At 42.3% G+C, this 26,729-nt stretch overlaps 1 protein-coding gene across 2 annotated transcripts in view; it reads right to left on the reverse strand.

Annotated features, from left to right (window-relative positions):
* The window catches only part of LOC126987756 (neuromedin-U receptor 2-like), a 182,961-nt gene that overhangs the window by 25,089 nt on the left and 131,143 nt on the right, over positions 1 to 26,729 (reverse strand). For both annotated transcript variants that reach the window (XM_050845049.1, XM_050845048.1), the window contains exons 3-4: positions 8,203 to 9,692; positions 1,787 to 1,956 (exon numbers count right to left, since the gene is read on the reverse strand). In XM_050845049.1, the coding sequence (XP_050701006.1) occupies positions 1,787 to 1,956; positions 8,203 to 8,378 (346 nt within the window). In that variant the 5' untranslated portion in view covers positions 8,379 to 9,692. The remainder of the gene's footprint in view (positions 1 to 1,786; positions 1,957 to 8,202; positions 9,693 to 26,729) is intronic.

A 26,729-nucleotide genomic window follows, 5' to 3' on the forward strand; every position in this document is an offset into this window, starting at 1 on the left:
ACAAGAGAGAGACAGCTGACTGGCAGAGGGAGGATTGGTTGAATAGGACTGGCTGGGAAGGATCGGCAGGGAAGGACACTAGAGGGATAGGAGTCTTAGGGTAGGACACGTAGGATTTCAGTTAGATTAATTCAGATTCAGTACAGAGGTAAGCAATTTTTTTTTCTGCATTTAAATATAGCTTCTCTTACACCTCCTGTGATGAACACCTGTCGTTATCCTTTCCACCTTCACCCCCCTAACCCCTCCCCCTCCCTCCCTTTACTCCCCTCTCCCTCCCTTCCTCCCTCAATCCCCTTTACCTCTCACTCATTCCCCTAAATCCCTCCCCCCCATCCTCCCTTACTCCCCCCCCCCATCCCCCTTACCTCCTCCCTCCCCACGCCCCCTTACCCCTACATCACCACGACCACGGGGAAGAAAACCGTCTGCTACACACTTACACACACACACACACACACACACACACACACACACACACACACACACACACGGCATCTTTCCATTATCTTCGCTTTTGCTACATTAATTAATATTATTCCAAGTTCCCTGATGTTGTTTTATAATATCCTTGGTAATATTTTCAGCAGCGTTGTTTAAAATGAAAGCAAAGAAGAGGAGTTCTGTTTGATGGTAAGATTACTCTGCTAATTTGTGTGAGTGTTTGTCTTTGCGTGTAGTTAAAAATATGACTCACCGCAGACTTTTATTAAGGTTCTTGGTGAGTCAAAATGTTATTACGAGATATATACTGTTTCTCTTTCTGGTTTCCATTTATCATAGTTTATCATTTTGTTTTCTTTTCGTTCCTCTTTTAATTCTTTCTTCCTTACTTCTCGACTTCCTTGACACAGTTCGTTCATTCTGTTCTTCTCTTCATTCCTCTGCTTGTTATTTTTTTTCTTTCTCTTTCTCTCATTTTTCCTTTTCTCTTTCTTCCTTACTTCTTTTTATTCATCCTTTCCGATCATTAATTTTGCTGTTTATTCTCTCTCTCTCTCTCTCTCTCTCTCTCTCTCTCTCTCTCTCTCTCTCTTTACGCGTCGCTGCATATTTATAGTTGAAATTATTATAAACTAGGCCCAACGTTGAGAGAGAGAGAGAGAGAGAGAGAGAGAGAGAGAGAGAGAGAGAGAGAGAGAGAGAGAGAGAGAGAGAGAGAGAGAGAGTGGACAGACTGATAAAGACAAAACCACAACCATCGAGGAAATAAACCAACAAAACAACAACAACAATAACAACAACGATAACAACAACAACACAAACAACAAAACACAAAACCATAACCTTCAATAAATAACACGAAGTAAACACAGACACAACAACAACAACAACAACAACAACACTAATAACATAACCAATAAATGAGACCATCACCTTCAAATAACTCAAAGACCCTTACGTACAGTGGCTGGCAAGGACTCAGCGACTCACCGACGAAGAGTTACAGCAGCTTAAAGACTCACCGATGAAGAACCAGAGCAGCTTAGCGACTCACCGATGAAGAGTCTGACTACCTTTGCCACTCACCGATGAAGAACAAGACTACCTTAGCGACTCACCGATGAAGAGCGTGACTACCTTAGCGACTCACCGATGAAGAACCAGACCAGCTTAGCGACTCACCGATAAAGAGCGTGACTATCTTAGCGACTCACCGATGAAGAACTAGAGCAGCTTAGCGACTCACCGATGAAGAGCGTGACTACCTTAGCGACTCACCGATGAAGAACCAGACCAGCTTAGCGACTCACCGATGAAGAGCATGACTACCTTAGCGACTCACCGATGAAGAGCGTGAGCAGGTCAGCCACGGCGAGGTTGACGAGGTAGTAGTTCGTGGAGGTTCTCATCGTGCGGTTCTTGGCTACCACGAGACATGTCAGCACGTTGCCCACCGCCCCGCCCACCGCGATGACGCAGTACACGACGGTCATCGGCAGCAAGACGGAGTACCTGAAGACCAAGGGGGTGATGGGTACGTGATGGGTGAGGGTGGTAGTGGCGGATGAAGTACGTGGATGAATACCTTAGTGGGTTGTTTTGCTTCACCGTTTTTGCCTTTGAGCAGCTTCCTTTACACTGGATGCGTGGGTGATGGTAGTGATGGATGCGGGCGTGGGTGAGTGGTGGTAGTGGTGGTGATGGATGACCTATTGTAAGAGAAGGAATAAGTGGATCCGTGGGGGTGGGTAATTCTAGTGGTGGATGGGGTTGGATATGAGTAAGAGGATGAGTAAATGAATGGTGGATGAGTGGTAAAGGAGATGAGGTAGGTGGTGGATAGGAGGATGAATAAATGGATGCGTGAGTATTGGTAGTGATGGATGAAGTAAGAGCATGAAAGGATAGGTGGATGAGAGGATGGGTGAACACGTGGGAATTATGTGTGTGGGTGAATGAATTGGTGGGTGGATGAAATGAAAGATGAATGGGGAATAGGTGGATGACACGATTGGTGGATGGGCGCATGGACGAATGAATGTATGAAAGTATAAATGGAAAGACGGAATGAAGAATGAATAAATGGAGAGATGGATGAATGGGTGGATGCAGGTATGGGTGGATGGGTGAACAGATGGGTGGGAATGAGGATGGATGAGTTGATGGGAGGATGAGTGGATGGATGAGTCGTGGTTTGCTAAGAGGAAAGGTGGCTTTAATCCTCCTCGTCCTCCTCCTCCTCCTCCTCCTCCTCCTCCTCCTCCTCCTCCTCCTCTTGATCAATGAAGACATGGGAATCGAGGAATGTACTTTTCATCATTCTCTTCTGGGTGGATGATTTTAGCTCTTTTATTGATTTCTCAGATAAATTATTCAAAACACACACACACACACACAAACGCCTATATATACTCATACACTCACTAATTAACTGATCTCTCTCTCTCTCTCTCTCTCTCTCTCTCTCTCTCTCTCTCTCTCTCTCTCTCTCTCTCTCTCTCTCTCAGCCACGGATACATAACTTAAGGACATACAAATAAAACAAAATTTCAATAATAACAAAATCAGATTAATATGACAAATATCAAACATCACGATCAACAAATATTAGGAACCAGTATGAAAATAGCTAAAGGAAATAATTTAAAGACCTTCGTAAAAAAGCTAGCTAACTGTCGCAACGGGCGTAAGCTACCCCGGATGAGGTATACGTACGGAGGGACGGAGAGATACTGGAAGCCTTATCGACGACCCTAAACAAACAAACAAACAAGCAAAACCTTTATCTATCTATCTGTCTTTATTTATTTATTTATTTATTTATTATTATTATTATTGTTATTTTTTTTGTGTGTGTGTTGCAAGTATGTACAGTCTTCACACATTCTAAGGGCGTCGACGGAAGCTTTCATTAACTTCGAAAGAGAAAAAGTGAAAAAAAGGAGAGACAAAGAGAGCGAGAAATAGCTAAATGCCTAATGTTTTGATTCACAGTGTTACCAGCAAGATGGGTAAAAAGTGTACAGCTCATTAGAAAAGTACCCATTGTGTTCGACGTATCGGAAAAGGGGAAGGGAGGAGGAGGAGGATGGGGCGGGGTCTACCTACACAGCTATTTTGAACAGTCAAGAGCTTTTTCCATCTTGAACTTCCCTTCTTTTACCGTCCGTCACGTTCCCTTAAGTTCGTCCGCAATGTTGCTTTTCTTGCCAAGTTTTACCGTAATTTTCTTGCTAACATCTCTGAGCCTACTAACTGTGTGCCTCAACTCCTCCCGCGGCCTCATGGCGTGCGACTCTACTCCTACAGATAGATAGATAGACAGATAGAAATATATAGATGGAGAGAGAAGAGAGAAAGATAAAGAGAGGAAGCAGCTATTGTGAAGGATAGGAGAAAGCTCAATGACTCTGGGAACAAAAGGTGTTTCCGACCCGATCGACTGAAGGGTAATCTTTCTGGAGGAGGAGGAGGAGAAGTGAAGGGAAAAAGATAAAGGAGAGAGAGCAAAGAGGTGACGAGACTAGAACCAACGGGGAAATAACGCGGTCGATAAGAGAAACAAAGGAACAAAGTGGAGATGCGAAGGGTCGAGATGACAGCCGCGAGAACGAGTGAAAGAGCGACTGAAACTTGAAGACCGAGAGACGCAAAGAAAAGAACGAACTGGTGAACCGACGCACAAAGGATTCCCCGAAGGATACTCGAAGGATACTCTTGAGGAATGAAGAGAGAAGGGGAGAAAACAAAGGTGAATAAACTGTACACATAAAAAAGGGTTAAATAGAACTGTTGGCGTGGAAAAAATGAAGAGAATAAGGAAAGGAAAGGAGAGCCCCAACAGCGACAGCCATTTAAGAGAAGGGGAAAGTGATGACGGCCTTGAATGAACGCCGTGAGGAAAACTGAGAGAAAATGAAAATGGAAGTAAAAAAAAAGCCATTCAGGTTAATAAAAGAAAAGAAAAATAGTGAAGTAAAAAAAAAAAAAAAAAAGGCCATTCAAAAAAAAAAAAAAAAAAAAAAAAAAAAAAAAAAAAAAAAAAAAGAAAAAGCTATTCAGGTTAAAAAAAGAAAGAAGAAAAAAAAGTCTGCTATGACAACGGTGAGGAAAATTGAATTACTTCTTCCAATAGACGCACTGAGGCAAAAAATAAAAACAATAAAATAAATAAATAAATAAATAAATATTCGTTTAAAAATATGAAACAAATATATACACAGTGACCTTGAGTTTTATTAAGGTCAAGGTCACATTTACGACCGGGGGGAAGGGGAGAAGGGGGGAGAGGGAGAGGGGGAGGGAGTAATGGAAGGGGGAGAACGGAAAAAAGGGAGAGATGCTGGAATGGGAGAGAAAAGGGGAAGAGGAGAGAGTGGAAGGGGGAAAGGAGGAGGGGTTGGGAGTGGGAAGGTAGCAGGAGGGGAAGGGGAAGGGCGGGGAGGGGAAAGGGAGAGATTGGAATGGAAAGGGGAGAGGAGGGGAATCAGGGAGGGAAGGAGGGGAGAGGAGAGGTGGAAGGGAGGGGGAGGGAGGTGGAGAATTAGAGAAGAGAGAGAGAGAGAGAGAGAGAGAGAGAGAGAGAGAGAGAGAGAGAGAGAGAGAGAGAGAGAGAGAGAGAGAGAGAGAGAGAGAGAGAGAGAGAGAGAGAGAGAGAGAGAGAGAGAGAGAGAGAGAGAGAGAGAGAGAGAGAGAGAGAGAGAGAGAGAGAGAGAGAGAGAGAGAGAGAGAGAGAGAGAGAGAGAGAGAGAGAGAGAGAGAGAGAGAGAGAGAGAGAGAGAGAGAGAGAGAGAGAGAGAGAGAGAGAGAGAGAAATAATTTTTATTTTTACAGCAAAGGAGACAGCTCAAGGGCACAAAAAAAGTAAACATTAATAAAAAAAAAGCCCGCTACTCGCTGCTCCTAAAAAGAATCCAAAGAGGTGACCGAAAGATAGGTCAGTTTCGGGAGGAGAGGTGTCCTCCTCTTGAAAGAATTCAAGTCGTATGCAGGAGGAAATACAGATGAAGGAAGATTGTTCCAGAGTTTACCAGCGTGAGGGATGAAAGAGTGAAGATGCTGGTTAACTCTTGCATAAGGGGTTTGGACAGTATAGGGATGAGCATGAGTAGAAAGTCGAGTGCAGCGGGGCCGCGGGAGGGGGGGAGGCATGCAGTTAGCAAGTTCAGAAGAGCAGTCAGCGTGGAAATATCGATAGAAGATAGAAAGAGAGGCAACATTGCGGCGGAATTTAAGAGGTAGAAGACTATCAGTATGAGGAGGAGAGCTGATGAGACGAAGAGCCTTTGCCTCCACTCTGTCCAGAAGAGCTGTGTGAGTGGAGCCCCCCCCACACATGAGATGCATACTCCATACGAGGGCGGACAAGGCCCCTGTATATGGACAGCAACTGTGCAAGGGAGAAGAACTGGCGGAGACGGTACAGAACGCCCAGCCTCGAGGAAGCTGATTTAGTAAGAGATGAGATATGAAGTTTCCAGTTGAGATTTTGAGTTAAGGATAGACCGAGGATGTTTAGTGTTGAGGAAGGTGATAGCTGGGTGTTGTCAAAGAATAGGGGATAGTTGTTTGGAAGATTGTGTCGAGTGGATAGGTGGAGAAACTGTGTTTTTGAGGCGTTGAAGGACACCAGGTTCTTCTTGCCCCAATCGGAAATAATAGTAAGGTCTGAGGCTAAGCGTTCTGCAGCCTCCAGCCTTGAGTCGTTAAGTTCCTGAAGGGTGGGTCTTCTATTAAAAGAAGTTGAATAATGCAGAGTGGAATCATCGGCGTAGGAATGGATAGGACAGTTTGTTTTGGAAAGATCATCAATGCACAAAAATGGATTAAATAAAACTGTTGGCATGAAAAAAAAAAAAACCCACTTCAATGCAAGGCGCGTGAAAAATACTAATCAGGTGAATTGTTGTTCGAGTTATTTTGGATTATAAAAAAAAGGATTTAAAACTGTGAAAAATAAATAGATCGCTTTTTTTTTTAAGTTCCGGTGTTTTGAAATTGCTGTGTGTCTCCCTCAGCTGTTGTTCCCATTAGGATCGTACGTCACTATCTATCTATTTATTTTTATGCCCACATGTATGTATTCGAGTACGTATATATGTAAGTCTGTCTGTCTGTCTGTTTGTAGGAGTGTATGTTTGTTAGTAGGCAGGCGTGTGATCGTGGTGTCTCGTGATAACATTCCGCAGTGTCGGCGCCTCATCCAATACAGTTTTTATGACCGTTGGAGGTGTCGGCGCTGTGCTGTCTGTCTGCATCAAAATCCGTTTATTCTTTAGGTATTGATTTACTTCAGCACGCACACACACACACACACACAAACCCTTCCCAATAACACGAAATTCAAAGCCGCAGAATCTGTAATGAAAGGGTATCGATGAACCAACAAAACATAGCCCCTAAAAAAAAGGGCCGATTCCGTGACAACAAAAAACAAAATCGAAGTCCAAACAGTAAATTTTGTATTGAAAGTTAACACAATTTTATCGCCGGAATGCGCTGGCACACTGGATTTTCCTATTTCTAACGCATAACGATATAAAAAAACCCTACAATTAACATTTTTAGCAAGACTCATGACAGCTGCGTCTGCCCGCCATGCACGCGACGCACGGCACACAAAGGCTGCGTCCTCTCGTTAGTTAGGAGTTCACCCGATACGCAGCTTTATCAGTCAGTCAATAGGGGTATACCCAACGTTGCCAGATTGTCGTACTCTGCGTCTTATATTCGCCTCTTTCAGACTAAAAACCGTCGCATCCATAAAACTAGCGATACCCATTTCTAGTTATTGCTAAAAATGTTAATTGTAGAGGTTTTTTTTTATCGTTATGCGTTAGAAATAGGAAATTCCAGTGTGGTGAGTACGATAACGTGGCATCCCTGGGTATACCCCTGGGGGCGTGTTGTCTCACCCACGCTACAATGCCATACCCAGGGGCTCCTCCGGGCGTATCCATGCATGCCCCCTTCCCATCCCTAGTATACAGCTTTCCAATGTCTTGAAAACGATCGGTTTAAGAATAAAGAATACATGGGGCTTTCCCACGCTGTTAGCACGGCTGAAAACAACAGCTTTTACATGGCCTGAAAATTACACCTTTAGGGGAAGAAAATGTAATAATTTTAAGCGTATTCATAAGATTATTGTACCTTGAAATGGACTGAAAGGTATAGTTTTTGAACGAAACTAGACAATAACTTCGAAATGAGTGAAAAACTAAATTTCTTATACTACCTTTAAGAGAAAATATTTAAGTATAACCCCAACGTGAATACAAACTTAACAAACACGATTCACATTAGGCGGTAAAGTATTCACAGTGATGAACAAACGCATGAATAATCTTAACACACAAATTTTTTTCATATAAGATACAGCGCAATACAGAAAAAAAACAAAAAATCCTAAAACTGCATAAATAAAGCACAAAACATTTTAATCTTTTCAATAGGTCAGTTCCAGACAGTCAGCCCGACCCCAACGTCCGACCCCGACGAAGAGCGTTGCAGCACGAAGAGGAAACAACTAAAACAAAACAAACAAACAAACAAACAAACGAGAAGGGCAGACACCCAAACAGGAGAAACTTAAAACCACCAACGTAGAAACAAAAAGAAACAAAGGAAGACAAACTAAATAAATACAACCACGTCTCTCTCTCTCTCTCTCTCTCTCTCTCTCTCTCTCTCTCTCTCTCTCTCTCTCTCTCTCTCTCTCTCTCTCTCTCTCTCTCTCTCTCTCTCTCTCTCTCTCACCTGAGCCTCGGTTCCCCCAGTGTGTCCATGATGTAGGAACACACGTCAAAGGTCTCGTTGAGGCTGCTGTTGGTGGAGACCTCGACCAGACACTCTTCGGTCACGTTCATCGCCGACAGGTCCATGAAGGGCGAGGGTGAGGCCGAGGTCGAGGCCGAGGACATGGTGGAGGTCATTGTGTCGAACTTCGGAGGATTTGGTCGAGCGTTAGTTGGTCCAGTGTTCAAAGGTTGACTTCACTGCACTTTGGGTCTCGAAACGTGGGTGTCATATTTGATTTGCGAAGTCGGAGGACGAAGAGAGTCTCACACAGACTTGAGGGCGTTTCTTTAAAGATCTGTAGAAGCGTTAGTTAGTCCAGTGTTCAAAGGTTGACTTCACTGCACTTTGGGTCTCGGAACGTGGGTGTCATATTTGATTTGCGAAGTCGGAGGACGAAGAGAGTCTCACATACGCTGACTTGAACGCGTTTCCTCAAGGATCTGTAGAAGCGTTAGTTAGTCCAGTGTTCAAAGGTCGACGTCACTTTGTCATTTCTCATTTGCGGAGTTGGAGTTTGTGTGGAAAATGTCTTACACTTATTATTGAATGTGTTTTTTCAAATGATATGTGGATTCTTTTTTTGGCTCCGTGTTCAGAGTTAATTTCACTTCAAGCCGTTAAAGGTGGTTGTCATTTCTGATTCTCGATGTCAGGAGGATATGAGAACAATCGTACACTGACTCTTGAATGTGATATAAGTCCTCGGTTCTCCTTCCACTGTCTTATTACGATTCAGAGCACACGTTTCTTTTTAAATTAGATGAAAATGAGTGGAGGAATCAGGTGCCTTAACTAATGAGTCCGTGGAGACGAGCACGAGGAATGAAGATGATGGCTCTAAAATGATCTGACGAAGAGGAAGACGCCACACCGGAAAGTCGTAAGGAGTTCGGAACACCACGAGAGCGCAGCTGAGGAAGGCAATCAGGGAGGATAAATTTAAGCAATCTGAGAGCCTGACTGAATCCCCTCCCATCAACTAGATCCCTTTTGACACTAACTACGGGAAAGAACACCTGCGGGACACCTGTTGGACGAGATTTGATGCAGGATTCTCGATTTTATTTCCCCTGATGTCAAAACCAGAGACAGATGCGTGTTCTTGAAATTATTTGACTCCATGTTTTCAATACGCTCGAGGGAGAAAAACTGAGAGCCCATGAGTTATTTCCTTTACTGTAAAATTAGCGGACTTTTTCCTTCATTTCTTCGTTTCTTCTTCTTTTTTTATGTGTTTCCTTTGCCGTAAAAAAAGAAAAAGCTACATAAGTCGACGTTTCAGATGGAAGTGTCAGACCGAAGACTCGCGACCACAAACAGGAAGGTCAGCACTCTGTCACCTTCACCTCAGTTCGTGTCAGGATCGGGAGAGGGAAGGTGATTGATTGGCGACCTCCCTTCCTCCCTCATCCGCCTTCAGCTTCCGCCGCCGCCTTGAGCACTCTTACCTGTAAAGAGAGAATGACAGGTGTGAGAGGGATTTTGTTTTTGTTACCTGGTCATTACTACTTGAACATTTAGATAGTAACAAATAGACAGATAGATAGATAGATAGATAGATAGAAAAGGAAAAAAATAAAGTAGATTTGCATAAAAAAGTGAAAACATGTATAAGAAACAAGGAAAGTAAGTGATAGATAGATAGCAAAACAAAACAAAGTGGATATGAATACAATAGAATGAAAAACATATATCAGAAACAAATATAACAAGGGATATAGATGAATTAGATACACAGAAATAGGGAAAAAAGGTAGATATCCAATACACACGAGAAATTGAAAAATAAATATAAAAAAGAAACCATTTTTTCCCTCGATCTCATTTCCATAACGAGGCCACTTGCATACTGAATGATGGAAATATATCAAGACAACGCTGCGATGGTGCTATTTCAAAATCTTACAGTAAAGGAAAAGCACAAGGGGAAAAAAGGCCACGATAGCTCTACCTCGGTAAAGAGAAGCGCAGTAGTAGTCGAAAGGAAGGGTCAGATTCGATTAAAGAGGAGCCTTGATTCTCCCCTCTGGAAAGCGTTTAAGTCATAGGCAGGAGGAAATATACACAAAGGAGGGCTGTTTCAGAGTTCATTAGAGAAAGGAATGAGAGAATGAAGATGCTGGCTAACTCTAGAGAATGGAATGAGAGAATGAAGATGCTGGCTAACTCTTGCATAAGGGATTTGGACAGCATAGGGATGAGCTAGATTAGAAAGTCGAGTGCAGCGGGATGGCGGGAGGGGAGGAAGCATACAGTTGGCAAGTTCAGAAGAGCAGTCAGCATAAAAATATCGAGGGAAGATAGAAAGAGACAAAGTTGCGGCGGAAATTAAGAAGTAGAAGACTCTCAGTATAAGAAGAAGGAAGCTGATGAGACGAAAAACATCTGTAGCCCCAAAATAACAACAGTAGTAGATAAAAACAATAATAATGACTACAAAAATAACAACTACTGCTACTACTACTACTTCTACTACTACTACTACTACTGCTACTATGCTATCACTCCCCTCACCACAACCATCACAATCGCAACCCTCACAGTACGGGCCTAAGGCAATCGATGACCCCCAACCAGCACATCAACCTTTGTCTCCTCCTGATGGGCTCTCCTGATCCCCGACATGACCATTACTCTCGACCCGTGGGAAAGTCACGAGCGAGGGAGCGAGTTTCTTTGCTTTACGAGTCGTTTCTGTCACATCCCTTCCCTTTCCTGAACAAACGACGCACGCGGGTTACTGGTATTATGTTAGGGTGGAGAGTAAATCAATTTGACTTCACATTTTTAAACGAATTGATACGCGTAGGTTACTAGTATTGGTTTACAGAGTGGTGGATGCGTGGAACAGAATTGGTAATGTTGTGAGTGCCGATACGATAGTCACATTAAAAGAAAGATTAGATAAATTCATAGATAGTGATATAAGGTTAGGTTCACAGGAGCTGCCTTGTTTAGGTCTACCGGCCTCTTGCAGACTCCATATGTTCTAATGTTCTTACTGTGTGCTGAGTTTTTTTTTTACAACAAAGGAGGCAGCTCAAAGGCACACAAAAAATGAAAACAATAATAAAAAAAAAGCCCGCTACTCGCTGCTCCTAAAAAAGAAACAAAAGAGGTGGCCGAAAGCAAGATCAACCAACTATCCTTTTTTAAAACAAATGTACATGTATTGATATTTGTTGTGTGTAAACTAACTGCCCTTCTTTTTTCTATACAAATGTACAAAGATAAGTTTCTAATACTTTGTTGTGTGCAGAGTAAAATAAGTTCCCTTCCCTTATCTACACAAATTTACACGCATAGGTGACTGATATTTGTTCTGTGAAGAGTAAACGAACTGGTCTTCCCAAAATGTACAAAGGTGACGGATATTTTGTTGTGTGTCAGGTAAAGTAAATTAACTGCCCTTCCATTCTCTAATCAAAGGTAAATGAATACGTTTCCGATATTCACTGTGGGCCGAGTTAACTAATTGCGAAACGATGCAAATAAGTGTCTGGAAACTGCATAAAACACACACACACACACACACACACACACACACACACACACACACACACACACACACACACACACAGAATTGAAGTTGCGTTAATGGATACAAATTGGCCTTCTAATTACTGCCCGATCGCATTACGTAAAACAGTAATGAGAGAAACGTGTTTTGTAAATTTGCTTTTAACTACTAAAGAGAAATGAGAGAAGTAGGATGATGATGACTAATGATGACGAGGATGAGGAGGTGAAGGAGTGAGGAAGAGGAAAAGGTGTAAGAGGAGGAGGAGATGAAAAAAGGAAAAGAAAAGGAGGATGAGGAAAATGAGGATAGAGGAGGAGGAGGAGGAGATGAAGAAAAAGAAAAGAAAAGGAGGAGGAGAATGAGGATAGAGGAGGAGGTGAAAGAGTTGCCAACCAGATCCCAATACATTATAAACATCCCCCTCAAAAAATGAAAAAAAAGATATTAAAGAAGCTCACAAACGAGGAGGTCATTACGTAAATTTCTTGTGTAACTGAAGCGATGGAAAAGAGGAAGGTAAAGGAGGAGCAGGACGAGCTGTTGACCTCTGCCGACTATTTTAAAGATCTTAGGCAGACAGAGGAGGAGGAGGAGGAGGAAAAGTGGAGGTAAATAATGAGATCTATATTGACTCAGCCGTATCTGCCCATACTAATGATGTGTACACTTTATAATAATGACAAAGCGACGGCATAAATTATTGAAATGAAACAAACGTAACCTTATTTGAGAGTGGAACAAGAACGAAATGTCCTCCATGGAAAAAAAAAAATATCATTGGGGTCAAAGTTGAGAATTGTATGTTGTGGTACTGCAGGAGGTGAGGTAGCAGAGTAGCGGGCTTTTTTTTTTTTTTTTTATTACTGTTTCCTTTTTTTTGTGCCCTTGAGGTGTCTCCTTTGCTGTAAAAAAAAAAAAAAAAAAAAAAAAAAAGTATCTTCCATTTACTGTTTCTGGTTCGTAAGCGTTGGGTGTGGCTGACGGCTATGGCAGAAGGTGACAGTCTTTAAGGACCTGTCTCGTGAAAGTAAAGTGGTCATCTTAATACACTTTATTTTGTTCGGGTATCTTCACATATTACTGAGTCTCGTGTTGTTTTGATGTGTGTGCTAGCAGACCAGACATATATTATTTTAGGGCTAAATATTATTTCCCTACTGGTAATTAGTTTTGTTGATGGAAGATGCAAATTCCCTCCATACGATTCCATGTGGTTTACTTAATTTCAAGATAATATCAAGGTATTTAATCTGTATAACTTCTACTTCATTTCTCTTTACCTAGATTCAATTCAAAGTCCTAAAATCTTTCTGAATACGCTTGATCGGTGACGTTTCGAAGTACTGATTAATTTGTTCTTCTATCAGCTTCGAAGGACTAGCTCATTCGTTGTTGTATGAGTCCCCGTCAACACTACACACACACACACACACACACACACACACACACACACACAGTTCAGTCATCTAAATCAAAGGGCTTCCAACATTATCTCTTGTTTACTCTCTGCGGCATCGAAGACAGCTGAATGGAGTTGTGTAATCCATCCACTTACACGTCTGACGAAATTAATCTAAACACATTCATATACGACTCACATCCTCCATACCTTCCCTCAGTTATCTCACTTCCTGTTTACACACACACACACACACACACACACACACACACTAAGCAAACACGGGAAGTAATTAGTTAAAGTTCCCGGTAGAGGACGAAGCTGTAGTTTAAGTAATTAGTATATAAATGAGGTTCGTCAATGAAGCGGATGTTGTATGGCCGCGGTTCATGGCCGGGAGGAATGTAGGGCAGTGGGCGAGGGAGGACGAGGCCGCCGCAGTACGTCCAGGAAGCCTCATCTCCAAGCCCTGTTTGAATCAACGTTGCCAGATTGTCGTACTCAGCCTCGTATGTCTGCCAATTTCCGACCCAAAAACTACCTCCTCGACCCCAGCAATTGCCTTCATATATATTTATCGTTAAAATGGTTAATTATTGGTGTTTTTTGGCAATAGCTATGGCTCAGAAACCGGTGAATACGAGGCTCTGAGTACGAAAATCTGGCAACGGTGGAATTTTGAATACGCCAATCTTGTGCCGGGCGGGGGGAGCAGCGTCATTCACACAGCCACTTACCATCATTCGTCGCTTCACTGAGAGATGTAATTGGTATGTTAGAGTGTTAGAGTCAGAGAAACACTGCTTGTAATCACACTGAAAACCCTAATTACGCTTTTAGGATAGTTGGCCCTTATAATACGCAGAATTTAAATTGCATTGATACTTCAGTTACCGGAATTATCATTAAAGATTGCTATGATTTAATTAGAAGCGTTAAGAATATGATACGCAGGATTTAAATTGCTTTGATACTTCAGTTACCGGAATTATCATTAAAGATTGCTATGATTTAATTAGAAGCGTTAAGAATATGATACGCAGGACTTAAATTGCTTTGATACTTCAGTTACCGGAACTCTCATTAAAGATTGCTATGATTTAATTAGAAGCGTTAAGAATATGATACGCAGGATTTAAATTGCTTTGATACTTCAATTACCGGAACTCTCATTAAAAATTGCTATGACTTGATTAGAAGCGTGACGAATATTATAACTGTGTTTTAAACGATACTTGAATCTCCAGAATTCTCATTGAAGATTGCCATGATTAAATTAGAGACATGAATACATTAAAAACTGTTCTAGACGATAATTCAATCTCCAGAACTCTCATTGAAGATCGCCGGGGTTAGGTTAGACACGAATATATTAAAAACGGTTCTAGACGATAACAAAATCTCCAGAATTCTTATTGAAGATGGCCGGGGTGAGATTAGAGACACGAATATATTAAAAACTATTCTTAACGATACTTCAATCTCCAGAACCCTCATTGAAGATCGCCGGGGTTAGAGTATAGACAACAGAGACATGAATATATTAAAAACGGTTCTAAACGATAACTAAATCTCCAGAATTCTTATTGAAGATCGCCGGGGTGAGATTAAGAGACAAAAAAAAGTGTTCCAAAAGGGCTTAAAAATCATTCTCAGTTGTCATTTTGTGTGGGCCAGGCTTCGACTCCCGCGCTGTTGTTTGTGGCCAGCCATGAATCACAGCCGGGGTTTCTTTCGTCTCTTTTATGTTCGCTTTCCGTCTCTCTTTTTCTTTTATCTCCTTCCGTCTTTCTTTCTCCTTTTCATTTTTACTAGATATTTTCTTTTACGTTTTTGGGAAAGAGCAGGAGAAAAAATCCTTAAATATTACACGACAAATCTTCTATAGCAATTCATATTAGAAAATTAATTACATAAGTTACGACGAAGAAAAGCTATTAAGAATCTCCTGTATAAATCACCCGACTTTTTGATAAATCTTACTGAAATTACGCACCGACAAGAAGAAAACTGTCAACTTTTCTACGAAGCGAAGGATTCAGAAAGCAAGGAAGTAAAATTATGAGAAGAATTGATAAAAACCTGAATAATGAGGAGGAACTTGAATAACGATGTTCCTATAATTAACTTTCTCTCCAATAACTGACTTTCACTTCTTGTAGTTTCTCACAGAAGGATTTAGAAAGCCAGGAAGCAAAATTATGAGAACAAATTGATTACGAGTACAAAAGTTGATGAAAATTTGAATAACGATGTTCCTATAATTAACTTTCCAAGGATTTAGAAAGCAGGGAAGCAAAATTATGAGAACAAATTGATTACGAATACAAAAGTTGATGAAAATTTGAATAACGATGTTCCTATAATTAACTTTCTCTCCAATACTTGACATTCACTTCTTGTAGTTTCTCAGCGAAGGATTTAGAAAGCCAGGAAGCAAAATTATGAGAACAAATTGATTACGAGTACAAAAGTTGATGAAAATTTGAATTACGATGTTCCTATAATTAACTTTCTTTCCAATAACTGATTTTCACTTCTTGTAATTTCTCACCAAGGGATTTAGAAAGCAGGGAAGCAAAATAATGGAAACTGATAAAAAGAAATATGTGACGTTCCAATATTCAGCGCTCACTGCTCGTCGCTCCTCGGGTTCTTCGCTGGAGGCTCGGCGCGAAGACTGAGTTTATGACGTCGCAAAGACTCGGATCATGAGAGTTGGGAAATGAATGTTCGCTTACGTTACGCGAGTTCGTTCTGAGAGTTCGGATAATGTGTGTTCTGAGCAAAGTTGCCAGATTGTCTTACTCAGCCTATTATATTTACCGACTTCCGACCCACAAACTGTCTCGTGAACCCCAATAAGGAGGTTCACTTAAAATTTTCGTTAAAATAGTTGATCTGGCAGAACTTGATGGCCGTTAGCTAACAAGTTCATCCGCCCTTGGACAGGTTTTATATCGCCACCTTCGTAAGCAAACCGCCTAAGTCAATATTTTCTACTTTACAGGAAATAGGAAAAAAAACTGTCATTATCTCATTTGGCTTCAGATTTAGGCAGAAATGAAAAGGCCAATTCTAGAACACTCAAACCCTGAATGACGAAGGCAACTATACAAAAACGGCGTCACGTGTTAAAAAATTGATGTAGACAAAAACCTGGAAATCGCTGAAAAATGACTTAGGCGATTATTTTATGAGGGTGACGATATTCCGTCCTGCTGGGTGTCTGGTCCAGCGTCGCCAGATTATCGTATTCACCACACTGTATTTATATTTTTTTAGCCTCATACTCTCGTACCTACACAAATAACGAAAGAATATTAAAGTTAGCATTAAAACTGTTATTTATTGATGTTTGTTTGCTTGTTTTGCTATAGATATCAGTCAGAAACTACGAAAATGCAATATGGTGTGTACGATAATTTGACAACGCTGGACTGGTTCCCCTCCTCACTAGATAGCCCAGTCGGGGAGTCGATTTAGTCGCCGACAGTCCCACCATGCACCAGGCCGCACTGGATGACATGGTGCCAGTAGTAGCTGTCCAAAACACCAGCTTGACAGACTCCCAAATGTATAACGGAATATGGATGCCTTGTAGTGATCCTGTTTGACTTCGAATACTTTCCATTACATCTGAATGGTAATGCCTGAGTGCCCTTGTTCAGATTCGCTACACGCACTAAAACCTGTTACATTTTTTTTTATCAAGACACCTCTCCTCCCGAAAGTGACCCCTCTTTCGGCCACCTCTTTTGATTCTTCTTAGGAGCAGCGAGTAGCGGGCTTTTTTTTTTTTTTATTATTGTTTCCTTTTTTGTGTGCCCTTGAGCTGTCTCCTTAGTTGTAAAAAAAAAAAAAAACAAAAAAAAAAACCGGGATATGGTAGTCTTGTATTCCTGTTTGGCTTTGAATACTTCCCATTACATTTAAAAGGTAATGCTGGGCGTGTGTTTTGTCTCCTCGTCAGTTACAAATAGCCAACAGAGTATAAGCGACGCATGCCAAACGAGGAGGCCGGGGCACAATTGCTTTAAAGAGAGAGAGTGCATGCAATAAATACACCGAACATAGAATGAGCCAGTCAGGAAAAGGTCATGATAGACGTGTGTTTTGTATTCCCGTCACAGGTACAAATTGTTCGGAGAGTGTGAGCGGTGCCTGGCAAACGAGGAGGCCGGGACACAATTGCTTTAGAAAGACAGCGCAATAAATACACAATAAATAGAGTGAGCCAATCAGGGAAGGTAATGAAGTTGGTGACGACACTTGCACTGAATTCAGGAAAATGGGGAAGGTGGGGATGGGTGGGATACTGGATGGGAGCGAGAGGGAAGAGGGGGAAGAGGGAGAAAGGGGAGAAGAGTGGGGGAAGAGGGGAAGAGTGGACGGAGGGTGGATTGGGGGAAGTGGGACTGGGCAAGGGATTGGAGCTGGGGAGGGGAGGAGGACCGATGGGGAATGTGAGGTAGTAATGGGGAGAGCAAGAGGAAAGAGGGAAGGGGAAGGGAGGAAGGGAGGATTCGATTAGGTGAAGAGTAGGACAGGAAGAGGAGACTGTAAAGTAAGGAAGGGAGGGAAGCAGGAGGGAAAGAGTGGGGGGAAGGGGGGTACAAGAGGGGAATAGTAAGAGGAAGGAGGGGGGCAGGAAGGGAGAGAGTGGGAGAAAGGGGAGGCAAAAGGGTCTTAGTGGGAGGAACGGGGGGATGGGTCTGAGTGTGGAGAGAGACAGAGAGACAGAGGGAGAGACAGGGTAGAGGATGGGAGAAGGGGAGCTTCGGGACCAGGGTGACGGATGGGCCAGCCAGCAGGGGTCTGAGAGAGGCTTCATCAGTAACACAATTAAGCGCGATAATTTGTTGGCGGAAAGCGATACTCGGGACATTTTGGAGGACACGCGAGAAATTTACAGCTCGGTCACTCCACCGTCTCCAGCAGATTAGAACTCACGGACAGAAGAGGAGGCATCGAGAGAGCAGCAATTGTCACTAGAGAGTCGGAATCCTTTCTAAACTGTTTTCTCTAACTCAGGTGGCTTGGAGAGGCGTGTCGATGCCTTTGATACTACCAAGTGCCTTCGCAGCACCGTTGCCAGATTGTCGTACTCAGAGCATAGTATTTACCGGTTTCTGACGCCTAACTATTGCCAAGAAACATCAGGAATTAACTATTTTAACGATAATTTTAAGTGAATCTCCTTATTGGGGTCCACAAGACAGTTTTTGGGTCGGAAGTCGGTAAATATAAGAGGCTGAGTAAGACAATCTGGCAACTTTGCTTCGCAGGATCATGGAGTGTGACGATCATTACAGGATCATGAGAATGACTTCGTGTCGAACCAGCGACTACTCAGTGAACCTGAATCGAGGTCTATTACAAGCATAGTCCGTGAACGCCAACTCCGGGTATATGGGAACGTGGCGCGCCTCTCGGACGTCGATCTTGCTTACAGGATTGTTTCTGTACGCGACAACCCTGAGTGAAGGAGACCAACTAAGTCTATATACACCAAGTCTAGTCATACGCAGGTTTGGGGGAGGAGACACGGCAGAGGCGTGGCTTATGCGTGACACTGCTTGGAGCCAAACTAGAGAATGTAGAAACAGGGATTTAGAGAAAACGAGGAAAGGTTGACTAATTTAAAACAATCACTTCAACATACCCTTCCTCACACCCCACACCGCCGTTTGTAGGCAATGGAATTACAGTCACGCAATAGCACAATAAAAAGGCATATTTTTTTCGTCAGTGGCTTGCCTGAACGCGCTGTGAAAGGAGGCGAGAATGCACATCCAGAGTGCACATACGGCCCCAATTTTAGCTCCAAGTGACGTCATACCGCTGCTTCGCCCCAAAACCGCCTCCTGCGCGTACCGGTCGCAGTTTTGAAGCAGAGTGACTTGACTTGGTATATATAGACTTAGGAGACCAAGAGAGCGCCCACGTAACTCATGGGTGGTGCAATTCACCTGATCCTATACCTGGAGGACTTAGGATGGATAGGGCAGCTGCATGGGAGCTTGCTTGGGAGGACCGCCGGGAGTAGCTATGGGCGGCGAGAGTGAAGCGACGCGCCCCCAGCCGTATGCTCCCCATTAGTTAGTTGAATTGAGTTCGAGCCATAAATTCTTACTTAACATTTTTTCTCGGGATCACACAGGCTAATCCTAATGCATTTTGTCGCTGGTGTTTCTGTGTCTCGGCAATTTCGACGCACACACGGACGGCACGGAGGTAATTAACGGGCGGGACAAAGGAGAAACGCTACAGACTCCGACGTTGCTGCACTTCAGGGGGTCACGAGGGGGCGATGTCCGCTTTCCCAAATTTCCGGCGCGCGAGGTTCACAAGAGGCAGCGGGAACACGAGCCAGTGAGAGTAAAAGAAATCTGGGTGTCGTTTGCGCGGAGTTAATTAGTATTTACGAGGCGAGGCGTCTCAGGGGGACGGGGGAAGGCGCTGCGAGGGATGGCTGCTTTGTCTTTATGTGCATTAAACTGAGGTACATAGTCGGCAACACTATGGGCCATATTATTAAACATTTGACAAGGCTTTCGTAGGAGTTGTTGGCACCCAAGCACGAACATTTGACAAGGCTTTCGTAGGAGTTGTTGGCACCCAAGCACGAACATTTGACAAGGCTTTCGTAGTTGTGGTGGGCATTTTCGGCGCCCAAGCACGAACATTTGACAAGGCTTTCGTAGGAGTGGTGGGCATTTCCACGGCTAGTTTTATGACCCTGGTGGCAGTTTGACCCTTCCTTTGTACCATGAACTTAAAAAGAACACTCATTATAACCCGACTGATCTCTTTTTCGGCGTTTGGAGATAGTTGACGTGAGCGGGGGAGGCGTTTGACAATAGCGACCAATGTATCGAACACTCATGGGTTGACTGAACAGAATTTGAGGGAAATCTGGTGTTGTGTTAGGTTGTTGGTGCTGATGGGCAGACTCGAGCTGTTTACCGACACAACAATTCTATTCCTAAGACTCATGGGTGCTACATACTTATTTCTCCGATCGTTCCAGTTAACAATAATAATAAAAAAAATTTATTATTTGATGTAACATGAAATTCGGGTTGTGCATTTTCCATTATCTGATATGTAATATTAAAAAAAAGATGTACAGGTGAAAACAATACGAAAATGAAAACTGGGAAGGAAGAGGTGACACTTATTTTTCTATTTTATTTATTTATTTATTCATTTATTTTTTTACGTTCGGCCTGGTGCACCGGTAAGCTATCTTGATGGGTCCTTCTGATTGACTCCATGCCGTTTGTGGTGCAGGCAAATGTTTATAGTTTATATTTCCAGGTGTTCATATCATTCAATTTTAGCGGGGTCTTAAAACATTACGGATAATATGCAAACCCACTCATTGAAAAAACAAAAAAACATTATCATTTCACTCTGCATGGGATAACACATATACGTGGTGGCCCAGCACATGCGATACGTGGCCCGCAACACCACCACAAAAGAGTGAAATAAAATATAATAAAATAAAAACACCACAATTTTATTTTCTCTTGTCGCGCGCTGTGGCCTTGACGTCATGTTAAACTCTATAGGCGGACGCGCGAGCACTGCATTCAAACACATCTGTTATCCACTATTGCTGTCCATTGGTGGCGGGTGTGCATTTTAAAGTAAACATAAATTTTCACTAACATTTGATAACTTCTTTTTTGTAGCGAGTCATTTTTTTGTAGCGATTTTTTTTTTGTAGCGAGTATTTTTTTTTTGGTAGCGGACTTTTTTTGTAGCGAGTATTTTTTTGGTAGTCATTTTTTTTCTTGTAGCGAGTAATTTTTTTTTGTAGCGAGTAATTTATTTTGTAGCGAGTCTTTTTTTTCTGTAGCGAGTCATTTTTTTTCTTGTAGCGAGTAATGTTTCTTGCAGCAAGGCATTTTGGTAGCTGGCTTTTTTTTGTTGGTTTTTATTTTTTGCCTTTGAGCTGCCTCCCTTACTCTAAATAGAAACAACAGTCGGGGCGTTATCGTAGTTTACGTAGCACAACAACGGTGTGTATATACGTATAGTGAAGTATTTATGGCTACATTTTGCACTATGAAGCCTCGTACGATAAAGCGATTGAATGAGGCTATTGTTTTATTTCTTTTTACACGCATTAAAAAAGTGCTTCCTCGTAGTATTGCAATCATTATTTCCTTCTTGGCGTGATACTGAAGGGAGTTTATCGCTTTGTGTTGCACTATGAAGCCTTGTGTGAAAATGCGATTAAATATTATGAGGCTATTAACCTATTCTTTTTACGTGCATTAAAACGCGTTCGCTCGTAATTTTGCTTTCACTTTTTTTCTTGATGTGGCACTGAAGGGAGATTATCGCTTTGTATTGTACTATGAAGCCTTGTGCAGAAATGCGATTAAATATGATGAGGCTATTAATCTTTTTACATGCATTAATAGGTATTTGGTTTTAATTCTGCCTTCGCTATTTTCTTTTGTTGTGATAATGAGGAGAGTGCTTTAATGTGTGACTCTGTTAAACGAAGTAGTAACGCCGAGTCTATTTAGAGTTAAGTAACGTCAAGTGTATTATCTCGTAATTTTAACATCGATTCAGTTGGTGCATTTCCCTTTCCTGATCAGCTTTTAAGGTAAACACACACACACACACACACAGACACATATATGCACACGCTCGCCCACATTTTCATTTTCGGTATTTTTTGTATATGTATATCTAGCTTCATCCATTATTAATATCCCATGAATATATATCATTTCTCGAGATTAACAAGTGCGACCTCTTTGACCTTGCAGCTTCCTTCCACACCTGCTCGTTTGTCAAGGTTACCCGCATCGGTATCGAATAGTAATGATCTTGTTTACTGTTTCTGAAGGCTTTACGATCACACGCTATACTTTTTTTTTATCGTCGTATTAATATTTATCAACAGTGTGGCAAGTTGGCTATTCTTTTTTTTTTAGATGTTGCCTATTTTTTTTTTACAGGTAAGGAAACAGCTCAAGGGTAACAAAAAAGGTGTAAAATGAAAAAGCCCGCTAATCGCTGTTCCCCCGGTAGGCTGTCTTGAGGGGTCTCTTGTGCTACCCCAGCCCGTTAGTGGCGCAGGCGAATTTTATTTATAGTGGCTCCCGTGATGTATGACTCTTGCTTGGCTCATGCTGCCCCACGGTGCTCCTCTTGACCGAAATCACTGAAGTTAGGGTTGATTGAAGATCTGGGCAGCATGTGGGTAATATTCCGCCACTCGGAGATGGCTTGAAAATTCAGTGTTTCGGTGGGACTCGAACTTCATAGCCTTTACAACTTCTCCGTTTCCTTTCTTTCCCTTCATATTTTTTACAACTCCTTTTCTTTTTTCGTCCTCACCGCTCCCGTCCAATCAATCATTCCCTTGCAACGTTCGCTATATTCCTTTCGCCTTCATCTTCCTACCACCGCGCGAATACTCAATATACATACAACAACAATATTTTTTTTTACAACAGAGACAGCCCAAGGGTCAATAGTAAATAGTAAAAAAAGCCCGCTACCCGCTACTCCTAAAAATCCAAAGAGGTGGCCGAAAGAGAGGTCAATTTCGGGAGGAGAGGTGTCCAGATACCCTCATGCTAATAAACAAATGAATTAATTAACAGGCATCTCATTTGCGACCCCTAATGTACGTGCTTGTATATTACGATCCATTAACTTTCATTATCTTGATTAAATAACGACAATTGTAATTTTATGAGTCGCGCGATTTCCAAAGTTATAGAATTTCAGTTAAAGTCTTATCTAATTTACGGTCATTATCCGCCACCAGCTCGTTATTTTTGTGGGAACGTTCTTTCTACTCTCATTCCTCTTGCTTCTCCATTTTTCGACAACACGCACCTCATTATAATTAAAACCCCGGCTGCTGTTGCTGTTCGTTATTGCCTAGCGCGTTTCCATCACCTCCAGCGTCGCATCACTCACCCTCACACACATTAAAAGCAATTCCCATCAGTCGACACACCCATAGACAATTTTACGCGTCAGAGGCATCATTCAATCCATTCCCCTAACGGTGGGCTGCCGCAAAACTCACGCACACACACACACACACACACACACAATATCCTATATCCTTGTTCCTTTCCCTTCTATCGCTGCAGCTACAAAACTCACGATTCTGTGGGTTCTTCACTCACATACATCACTCTTCATTACCATAGATCATTCAGTCCCTTCCCCGAACGCTGTCGCTTCAAAACTCATATCTGCGAATCCTTTATCTCAAATCTACATCACCCTTCACTACCTTCCTTCCTTCCCTCTCTCAACATTACCACAAATTTCACAAGTCTGCGGATTCTTATAACTCACTACCATCAGTCATTTTACACAGAGCGCGAGAGACACGACTTTCATTCCCTTTCTCTAAGTTGGTGGCGCAAAACTCAACACAACTGCGGCTCGCTAACTCACACACATGACAACGGCGGAGGTTTATTAGATAGGAAGGAGTGAGTTGTTCTGTCTCGTCCTTCGTTTCATCTGTCTCTCTCTTCCTCTGATGTCTAGACCCTTCCTCCTTCCCGTCCCCTGCTATCAAGACTCCTCCTCCCTTCCTTTGCTATCTCCCCTGCTGCCACCTCTCTTTTCCTTCCTCTATTTTCTACACTCCTCCTCCCTTTCTCTGCTGTCTTCACCCTTCCTCTCCTACCTACAATCTCCCTCCCTTCCCCTGCTAACTATACCCTTCTTCCCTTTCCCTGTCCCCTGCTATCAAAACTTCCCCTCCCTTCCTTCCTTCCTTCCCCAGCTATCTTCAAGCCTTCTCCCTCTCTACACCCTTTCCCTCTTCCCTGCTGTCTAAACCTATCCTCCCTTCCCATGCACTTTGCTATCAACACGCCCCTCTCCCTTCCCCTGGGATCATCACGTCTCCTCCCTTATCCTACCCCCTACTATATACACCTTTCCTCCCTTCCCCTACCAGTCGTTTTGTTACCTCCAGTAGCTTCGTGCTGTAATATTTCAAGCACACGAGCGGAGTGACATAAATTCCCCTCAGGGCAATATTTACATGAATCAATCGCTCATGTCTGCTCTTTATTTTATCTCTTCTCACTAGCAATAATTTCCCGCGACAAAGCAATCTCGTTTAATAGCTTAACGTTGCAATACTATAATCACACACTCACACACACACAGACACACACGGTTGGCGCTACACACAGTCCTTCCTCTGCAATATTAAGCTCAATCGTTTGCGCGTGTTTCCAGTTTTTCTTTCCCGTTAGAAGCAATATCACAGACAGCATCCCAAAGCTTCGTTATGCAATACTTGTACGTCAAAGGCACACACGAGAAGCGACACACACAAATCCCTCCCGCCTAAACGAATCACTTGTCTTCCCCTTCCGTCACGCTTGTGTAAGAGCTTCACGCCCACCGCCGCGCCGTGCGTCACTCAGCCCAACGCCCGGCGCCGCATCATTGAAGCCATCATTCTCGCATCCCTCCGCGCCGATGGTTTGAGTGACGATACGAGTCATTCTTCATCGTTTTACTCTCGACTTTCAGTGAAAACATACATATTTTTTTCTTTTTAGTGCCGGTTCAAAAGATATCCTTAATTGATTACTTCGTTACTGGTACTGTATTGTATCGAGTTTCCTGTATTGCGAATTGTGTGTCAGATTCCAGACTTTTTACAGTAAAGGAATCAGGTCAGGGGTAAAAAAACACGTACTGACAAGAAAAAAAAGCCTGCTAAACACTGCCCCTATAAAAAAAAAGAGTTCAGAAGAGTGACCAAAAGCGAGGTATTGTATTGAGTTTCCTGTATTGCGTATTGTGTTTCAGATTCCATTTCTTTTTTACAGTAAAGGAATCAGGTCAGGGGCAAAAAACACGTATTGATGAGAAAAAAAAGCCCGCTAAACACTGCCCCTATAAAAAAAAAGAGTTCAGAAGAGTGACCAAAAGCGAGGTATTGTATTGAGTTTCCTGTATTGCGTATTGTGTGTCAGATTTCAGATTGTGTTGTGTTTCCTGATGCATGCCATTGATTGTGTTATTATTATTATGTTATTAGTGGCCTCAGTGACGCTAAATAAACGTCAGTCCACCGCTGCGTAAGTAAACGGTCAAGTCGTTAGTGATTACGATGATTAAGAATTGATTCCCAACACACACACACACACACACACACACACACACACACACAACAAACAAACAAACAAACAAGTCCTTCTCTGAAACTTAAGGATGGAGGAGGATAGTGTTTGATGCAGAAAAACAAAACAAAAAACAAAACAAAACAATAAAAAAAACTGTAAAAAGGCTGAAAAAGGATGATTATTATGATTGTTGGTTATACGCATTCACTCCCTAAAGAAAGAAAGAAAGAAAACAAATCCTTCTCTAAAACATATGGGTGGAAGATAGTGTTTGATAGAGATACGAAAAAAAAATAAAAATCTATAAAAGGCTGAAAAAAGAATGACTATTGGTTATACGCATTCACTCCCTAAAGAAAGAAAGAAAACAAACCCTTCTCTAAAACATATGGGTGGAAGATAGTGTTTTATATAGATACAAAAATAAATGGTATAAAAGACTGAAAAATAAAACATGATTATTGGTTATACGCATTCACTCCCTAAAGAAAGAAAGAAAACAAACCCTTCTCTAGAACATATGGGTGGAAGACAGTGTTTGATACAGATACAAAAATAAATGGTATAAAAGAAAAAAAACATGATTATTAGTTATACGCATTCACTCCCTAAATAGAAAAAAAAAAAAACATACCTTCGTTGAAACCTGAGAGAGGAAACACAAGCACATCAACACGATAATAAACACAATAAAAGGTTAAACAAACAGATATAATGACGTCAATTCCAAGCATAATGAGACCAAATTACGCTGGCCGCCCGGAAACTGGAATCGACACGCTAACTCCCTGCACCCTCAATCGACTCCCGCGACCTTCATCCTCCCTTCCGCCAGGCTTCAATCACTACGGTCAATATTGATTTTTTTCTTCGATCTATCCCAGTGTTGCCAATCTTTTTTTCCCCACTCAAAATACCACCACACTTATGACTCCCCTTCCATTCCCTCTCCTCCCTATATGTTAGCCTGTTCAGTTATACAGTCATTCGAAAGTCATTTTTGGGTAGTGAAAACATATTACGACCATACATAATACAACAAAACAAAACATAACATTTTCTCTAACTGTCTATCTTTACCTGGTTGTCGATCTGTCTCTCTGTCTATCTGTCTGTCTATCTTTCTCTGATCCTTCCCCTACCATCCCCCTCCAACAACCTTCTTCCTACTCCCAACTCCCCCCCATTCTTCTCCTCCTCCTCCTGCCCCTCTTCCCCTCCCTGCCCTGCTCTCCAGATTTCCCCTTTCCTTCGCTCCACTTTAAAATCTACCACAAAATCCCTCCCTTCTCGCTTATCCTTTACCTACTAGGATCTCGCACGGTTCCAATCTGTCCCACCTCTCTTCCTCTTACTTATGTTCCTCCCTCTTTCTTTACTTCCCAGCTCTGGTTTGTCTAGTCTACCT

The sequence above is a fragment of the Eriocheir sinensis genome, chromosome 66, assembly GCF_024679095.1.
Source record: "Eriocheir sinensis breed Jianghai 21 chromosome 66, ASM2467909v1, whole genome shotgun sequence".
Taxonomy (NCBI): Eukaryota; Metazoa; Arthropoda; class Malacostraca; order Decapoda; family Varunidae; genus Eriocheir; species Eriocheir sinensis.